The following is an 8,873-nucleotide window of genomic DNA, read 5'->3' on the forward strand; positions in this document are numbered from 1 at the left end:
AACAGAAAAATTTTGAAAAACTCTAGTATTTCACAGGTTTTTGTGTGAAACCTATATATGTATTTCGAAAAAATTCCATTCGTCAGCATTCGCCATCACTTGTTCATTTATACCATTGATGATCCATTAAGTTGCTTGGTGTTTATCTGGATGAAACATTGAACAGTATGAAGCATATTGATGAAGTATGTAAATCACTGTCAAGCGTTTGTTTCTCAATGCAGATGATATCAGGTTATTTGAATTTTTCCACTATGAAAACTATATATCATGGAGTTTCGAAGCAGAAGCCATAAGAGACATGCAAAGGGGGTTTAGGGATAATAGGATTCTAACAGTCCGAGCGATCCAAGTTCAGGAATGTCTATTGTTACTTCATCAGAATAGAATGGAATAGACATGATTTCATCGAAGATACACCCAAAACACATCAGACTCAGTCAAAATCGTCTTTCATCCACTGCAAAAAGTGCTCATTACTCCTGCATAAAGTAAAGGGTGTTTTTTTTAGAGCTATAGAACTTTAAATTGCAATAAAACAACGATGGATTATTCGATTGACATGAATTTTATTTATCCGTGGCATTACATTTTAAATATGATTTTCTGGCTTATGACCGCCACGGCTGGCTCGGATGTATTCCAATCTGGACGTCCAATTTTCGATGACTTTTTCCAACATTTGTGGCCGTATATCGGCAATAACACGGCGAATGTTGTCTTCCAAATGGTCAAGGGTTTGTGGCTTATCCGCATAGACCAATGACTTTACGTAGCCCCACAGAAAGTAGTCTAGCGGTGTTAAATCACAAGATCTTGGAGGCCAATTCACAGGTCCAAAACGTGAAATTAAGCGGTCATTGAACGTGTTTTTCAATAAATCGATTGTGGCACGAGCTGTGTGACATGTTGCGCCGTCTTGTTGGAACCACAGCTCGTGGACATCATGTATGTTCAATTCAGGAATGAAAAAGTTAGTAATCATGGCTCTATACCGATTACCATTGACTGTAACGTTCTGGCCATCATCGTTGTTGAAGAAGTACGGACCACCAGCCCATAAAGCGCACCAAACAGTCAGTTTTTCTGGATGTAACGGTGTTTTGACATACAATTGAGGATCAGCTTCACTCCAAATGCGGCAGTTTTGTTTGTTGATATAGCCATTCAACCAGAAGTGCGCTTCATCGCTAAACAAAATAAAATGGACGTAGTGTGCTATACGTATTCCGCACAGAACCATTATTTTCGAAGTAAAATTGCACTATTTGCAAGCGTTGTTCAGGCGTGAGTCTATTCATGATGAATTGCCAAACCAAACTGAGAATAAATCACTTGACAGCTGTTAAATCGGTCGCCATCTTGAACAGTAATGCCAACTTAGTTATAGTTATATACCTCTAAAAAAAACACCTGTTACTTCAACAAGTTGCCTATTCCATTAAGAAGAGAAACAAATTATATGAAATTCAAGAATTCTCCCTTCTTTGGGAATTAGAAACAACTCTTACAATTTAATCACAATTTACTGAGCTTTGGCACAGCTCTGATATTGAAGATTTCATCAGAGTTGACATTCTGTTTTGAAGAATTCAGATCACTCTCAAAACTCATGTTTAAATAAGTTTTCACAAAATAATATCGTTATAAAATGACACAAATCAAGCAAGATTTGAAAATCCCACTAAAGGCTACTGAAACTGAATATTAATATCTATAGGTACATCAAATCAAACCACACATCAAACCAAACCAGTTCATACTGAATTACATTATTATGTGATTGAATACTTCTATACTTTTGATATTCGATAATTGTTGTTTTTATTCGAATGGCAATGTGAACAAACTGAATTGCCTTATTGCAGCTATGATAAAGTTTTTAAGGAGAGTCATACGAAAGACTCTGAAAAGATTAATGTTTGGGCAGCAATATTCAGTAATGACATTTGGTCCCATATACTTTGGAGATAATTTTAGAGAACATTATTGAAACCTTGAAAAAGTTGCGAACCAAGTAGATAAAGAGAAGAATGCAGTATTTATACAAAATCATACTAATTTTCATCAGGATTCTTCTGCCTCAAAGAGGACCAATAGAATGGTCACACAAATCACCTGATCTTTTTCCGCTAGAATTTTTTTTGTGGAGACGCTATATGAGGAGCCAATTATTGAACGACGATAATATATAAAAGAGGCCTGCCATGAAATTATTGTCAAGTACAAGAAGATGTGCGGAAGGAGATTGAGAATAGACTTATTGTCTATCACAAAATGGTAATTATTTGTAACAATTCTTATGAGAATTACTACCGAGTTCGGTCGATGGTTGACCGTCATCGCATCAAGCGGCTTACAGGTCCAATATAGTTGCAGCCTAAACGACTAGAGAGTAGCATTTTGAGGTTATAAGGGCACTTATTGCGAGTAGTATATCTACGACTAATTTATTGATTTATGATAAGAAGTATAATAATCACATAAGGTATTAATATTCTTAAATACCTATCTTTTATGGTGTCTCCAGATTTTTTTGGAAATGGCTTTGATTCAAGGCACTTCAAAGATGTTATGTTTCATATTCACGTAAATAAATTCGAATATCAAGTCATTCTTAGCAGTCTCAAGATGATTAGGATCGAACCACATATCGAATATTAATTCATACTTTCATTTTATTATACAAATATACAAATCAAATATCAGCAGTCATTGTCATTTAGTAGTGGTACAGATTGTTGTATCTGTTGTAAGTGTTGTAAGCATTGTATGGGTGAGAGTATCCAGAGTATGGCTGTACGTATCCGGCGTAGGGGTTAGCGAATCCAGCGTAGTATGGGTTGTATGCCCTGATGGATGGTACACCAGAGAATTTGGTGACCAAAGGAGCAGTAGCTACTGGAGCGATAGCGTGGATTGGAGCTACAACTGGTTTCACTACTCTAGCTACTACTGGAGATGGAGCGGGAAGAGGGGCACCAGCTGGTTCTTTGTGTACTACAGCTTGGAATCCATTGATGTCATCGGCAGAGTATTCTACAATACGTCTAGAGCCATCAGCTTCAACCAAGGAGTAACTACCACGAACTGCATCTCCTTCACGGCTTTCTTCTTGGTGTTTCTCATCTCCAGTTGTTGGATCACTCACTTTGTACTCGAAGTTGTAGTGGGCTGGAGCTTCTTGCTCGGCAATGATTTGACCATTAGGCAAATCTGCTGCTGCAGAAGCGGCAGCTACGAAAGCGAACAGAGCGATGAGCTGAAAATAAACAGTTCTGCATCAGCAATTTTCGAAGGATATATATTCATATTTATAGTCACGAATAATTGAAAACAAAACATACAAAATAAACATTGAATGAAAATAATTACAAATATATTTCAACTCACTTTGAAAGCCATGGTGATGTTCAGAGTTCGAGATGAAGATCTGTACTGATTTCCGATAATCCAGATCTGCTATTTATATTAATGGAATGAAGACGCCCCTCTAAATTAGGACAGGATTCACAAATTTATTAATTTTTTTACGATTCAAAAGGTTAATGGGCATTCTTTGAATTATTCGAAGTAGATTCATCTGTCTGTGGGACGAGCAGGATGGGTCGACGAAATTTAAATTCGCGATACCAGTTTATGAATCTGCGTGACATTTTCTGATGAGCTGAAGAAGGTTGGCTCATCCATTTCGTCCTGATCTATTTGAATATATAAATAAAATACATGTATTCCTCATTAGTGTGTGATTTATGTGATCAAGTCGCAATCTTCAGAATTTTTCTTCTTCGATCATTTCTGAAAATACCTTATCATTAGACTCCATACACAAATTCGAAGAAAGCCAATTTCATAGGTACGCACATTTTTTTATTGAAATTAAGATGAAAATGAGGATGACACCTTCAGTTTCCCATAGAATTTTTTTCACTATTGTATATATATTATTTATACTTTTGGAAATATTAGTAAGCGACTTATATACTTTGGCTAATAATTTCACTGATTTTGATTTTTAATCATCATCATTTTGCGGCTAACTTAAAGAATGTATTTTTATGTTGATTGCTGTGCACAGTTAATATTTTAAACTTAACTCTACAATATTTTAGAGTCTATTCATGTAATATTCTGAATAAACTCTCTTATTATTATTATTATTATCTAAATGTGGTCTGGTCACCAGTGAGATAGTGCTCAGGGCTCTTGTTTTTGAGGTATAGGAAAAAATGGTTACGAAAATGGCTCTATCTTTTCATCTAGGACGAATCGCAAAAAATGAAAGGAAAAAGTGTTTCTTTTACCTCAAGAATCTACTGTTAGAATATGTGTACAAGTCAAGGACTCATCCTATATAAAGCAATTCATTTCCAAATTTCAAGATACGGGGTCCGCCGCAAACAGAACAAGAAATCTACCTAAATTGTTTAATGAAGCTACACATGACGAAATGCTCTTACAATTGACAATGGATACCACTAGTCAACTAAAAAGTAAGTACCTACTCTAATATCGTAGTTCTTTATAAAAGTTGTTAAACTGAAGAAATTGCATCCATATGAAATGCAAATTCTACAGGAACTGGCTGAGGATGATCCAAATCGGCAACTTCATTATTGTGAATTATTTTTTAATTCGAGATATATTTTTCTTCCGTAAAAATATGAGGAAAACCGTATCAGTATACTTTTTCATAAAACAATAATCGCCAGAAATAAAATCATTTTTGAGTTACGTTATTTTGCCTAAAAATAATTTTTCGAATTTTGAACTTGGAATGGGTTCGACTAACTGATGAAGAATTCAAGGTGAAAATTGATTTTATGTGTCCGTTAACCATGTACACCAGTACACTTGAATTGAATATGCTAAAGACATGAATCCGTTCAATGGTTCCAGAAGTATACTTAACCATATGAAATTTTGTTTTATCAATAATCAAAAAAATACATATCCGATTGAACTCAAATTTAGTCACGATATAGCAAAACAATTAACAAATGTTCAAAATGTTGTGAGGATTCTATCCATGACTGAAAACAAATTTTTCCGTAAAATGTCGATATAATATAATATAATGTCAGCATTACATAAAATTATAATGGTACCAGTATATAGTTAATCAATAAACTAAACATCTGACAATTTCGCTGTTACTTTCAACTTGGAAAAAATAATCAGGTATTTCTGATATGATTTCGAATTTTTGGATTATTTGCACGGGGAGTCGAAGAAATGGCAAGATACAAAAAGTAACTTTTCTGAGTTGTCGAGTTCATGATTAATTTTTTCAAAAATTGAACATTTCAATAAAAAGTTCTAACTCATATGAAATTAAAAAAATTCGATTGATATTGTCCTTATTCCATGGTTTGCTACCAATATATAATGGTATAAATTAAAATTTTTTTTGTCTCTCTTTTCAAAATTCATGAAAAATTAGATTACATTTTCAATACCTATTTCCACTTCATAAATACGATAAAAATAAAATGTTTAATTTTTGACCAGTCGATATTATTCATCAAATAGACGGAATTCGTTCCCACAAATACACGAATCAAGGAAAATGAATCAAATTGCGTTAATTCAAGTTTTTATTCAACACTATATTTGGATATTTGTAATCCACATGAATTCGTTTGAATTTTTAACTCCGAAATTATTACAGTTAGGTTTAGGTTAGGTTAGGTTAATCATTGCACCATTGTGCAATGATGATATTCAATATTATTGGATAAATCATAAAGTTAATGTTATATGAAAACATTGTCATTTCTGCAATATACATATAGTTTTTGTGAGGGTGTTGTCCGAACATTATGAGCAGGGAACGGTCTCAAATGATGAGCTTCGACTAACTGATTACGAATCCGTCCGGTCGGAACACTCTTATAGTTATATTTCAATTTTCGATTCCCATCAAAACTGTATGTATCCATCCTTTTCCTCATTCACATAGGAAATTTCGTCTTTCTGCAACACTTGTTAAGGATAAGGAATTAATTATATCATCTTGAATCGAATATATTTCGAGAATGGTATTGCTATTTCCATAGACTCCATTGTTAGATTTGTGCAACAATGCCGAATTTACATGCTCTCTAATGTGGGAGAGTAATATTACGAATTCTTCACTTTATATCATCATATAAAGTTGTTCTCATTTTTGGGAATAGTGCAGATCTATTTCATCTTCAAAATGAATCACATGGTGAGTTAGTACCTGTTGTAATTTTTATTATTTTCCAACAAAATGCAGTTTAGGACTATTGAGTACTATTAGCTGGATGATTACAAGTGCACCACCGGAATTACAGTTATTTGCATTTGTAATGATCGATTTATCTCGCTCGTTTATGTCATAAAAATATACATCATTCGTTGAAATGTAAATTTTGATTTCACCAATAAGTAGAAATTTTATTCGCTCTTCCCCGAAAGTCTCAATTTTCAAATTTTGAGCCGGAAATTGTCTCAAACAATGAGGTTCTACTGTCACGAACGGAAGGATCTAGGAACTTGAAATTTTTTGAGTAGGTTCGAATCTCGAATGCCATAGTTAAGTTTGTTACTGGGTAGAACTCATAGAGTGATAAACATAGATAGAAGAAGTATAAGCAATTTTTACATGTCCTCAGCATGGTTAGAATATATGTATATTATATTGAATGAAATATATTTATTTGAGTGATTCCCGATTAATTATGCAAATTTGAATATTTGGAATATGATAGTTCTTCTAACTGTCGAATTCATAATAAGCAGAATATTCATTATTTTCTGTATCTACCTGCTGAAATCCAAGGTTTGCCAAATTTTGCTCTCCTAGTGTCGTCGATTGTTTTACGTCGTTTGGCGTGCTTGAAGTTTGTTTTCTGAATTTCTGGTATATTTAGGTGTTCATTTCAATATATTTTGAGTTAATATGCAACGTTAATTTACTACGGGAGATGAGAAGTGCGTTCTTTGTGGATAAACTCGCGAATTGAGTGAAATATCGTATCACTGATATGTTTTCATTTCCGCGCGCTACATGTCAATATTGATAGTTCATGTTAGGGACAAAATTTGCGTACTGAAAATGACATATGCCCCCTCTATCTATGTTTATTACTCTGAGGAAATACCCAATATTTCCGAGACTAAGAATCTGATCGGGTTGCGATTTTCTATTCAGAATAGACATTTCAATCTTTATGCACAATTTCTTGTGGATAATTTCGTCAGAACAATTCGAACAGAATATAAAAAAAAACTGTGAAAAGTACTGACGTGAAGTCAGAAGCTTTTGAGCACTCATTCAATCATGATTCCTTGGGAACCACATATTCCTTTATGCAGTAGGTACCATGGTCTCCGAAGGCACAATGGGAGCTCAAAAGAATGTGACTTCATGGCAGAGCTTTCCTTAGTTTTTGGTTTAACTCTTTTTTCGGACTAAGGCCAAATTATGAATTTTCTTCAAAACATAGATTAAAAGCTTCTTGATAAGGGTGTATTCATAATATTTCAGCAATTCCGCATATTGAATAGTGAATGATTTTAAATTGTCTCGGATTCTAAGCATTTTTTTTTTTGAAAATTGCCTTCTTCTTTCAACAATTTGAATGATTTTACTATTGTGGTATTACGCTATAACATTATTTGCGAAATAGTTATACTATAGATTGTGAATCTTCAAATTTTTACAATATTTTACAATGGATAAATTGATAAATATGCTCATATGACATATCTGATTCTTGAATTCACATACTTTCATGAATTTATTCGTTCAAAATTTATTTTCATATTTTTTTGTTCCAGGTTTTTATTTTATTTTTACTTATAACTACATTTTCCAATGCCGAAGAATTTCTGAAATGTTCAGCCGTAGGAAAAACAAATGATAAGTGTTTCAAAGATTTCTATCCAGACCAGGAAGCACAAGAAACCAATGTATTCAGTACTTATGAAGATGAATACCATAATGAGGCATTTCAAAGAGAGTCATCTCCCCCAACACTTCATTTTTCTCATCAAGATCACTACATTCAAGGGCAAGAATATGATTATGGATACTCTGTGAACGATGTTTCAACAGGAGACCAAAAATCACATAGAGAATCCAAATATGACAATGTTGTACATGGCACGTACTCTTTGATTGAACCAGATGGCTCTAAAAGGACTGTTGTTTATACTGCAGATGATATAAATGGATTTAATGCTGTTGTGTACAGAGATCAAGCCAATACGTTCAACTATAGGGATGATTCCAATACAGAGAATTATATTGGAAACAGAAATATAGAGACTTTCACAAGGGGTTCATCCAATGAAAATATTCATAATGCGGATACCATACCAACCCCGTTCGTAGAGACTGGATCACCTAGAATCGAATCACCTTTAATTGACTCATTTGGGAATGTTTTAAATAGTCCAAATCAACATCAATCCAATTTGCCTCCTATTTTATTCAATACCAACTTGCTACCAAATCCCTCAATATATAATTCCAATGATCAACTCTCACAGAATATTCCAATAAGTATTAATGCATTAGAAAGTATTTTAGGAGAACAAACTGTTGTGAATGCTTTGAACGAAGAAGTGAATTTTACTCCAAACCCCATGTTGAGGACCTCGCTACAAGATCACATTACTCTTGCAACAGATGTACAGGAAAAATATAGTGAAAAGCACAATGCCCAAATTTCGAGTACCACATTAAATCCTATAATAGTCCAATTGAATTCAGAAAAGGTTGAAAATCTGAACTCTGATTTGATCCGAAAAAATATACCAGTGAATATAAATCAAGAAAAGGCTGAATTCAATTCAACTCAAGAATCTTTCAAAGGAAATTTTGTTCCAGAACAAAATGT

At 33.7% G+C, this 8,873-nt stretch overlaps 1 protein-coding gene across 1 annotated transcript; it reads right to left on the reverse strand.

The window, feature by feature from the left end:
* Positions 1 to 2,660: 2,660 nt before the first annotated feature.
* Positions 2,661 to 3,548, reverse strand: LOC123670802 (cuticle protein 7-like). The gene is made up of 2 exons (XM_045604357.1): positions 3,394 to 3,548; positions 2,661 to 3,262 (listed from the first exon to the last, which is right to left on the reverse strand). The coding sequence occupies exons 1-2, from the start codon at positions 3,403 to 3,405 to the stop codon at positions 2,723 to 2,725; spliced, it is 552 nt and encodes a 183-aa protein (XP_045460313.1). The 5' UTR covers positions 3,406 to 3,548; the 3' UTR covers positions 2,661 to 2,722.
* Between the last annotated feature and the right edge of the window lie 5,325 nt (positions 3,549 to 8,873).

The sequence above is a fragment of the Harmonia axyridis genome, chromosome 1 (assembly GCF_914767665.1).
Source record: "Harmonia axyridis chromosome 1, icHarAxyr1.1, whole genome shotgun sequence".
NCBI lineage: Eukaryota > Metazoa > Arthropoda > Insecta > Coleoptera > Coccinellidae > Harmonia > Harmonia axyridis.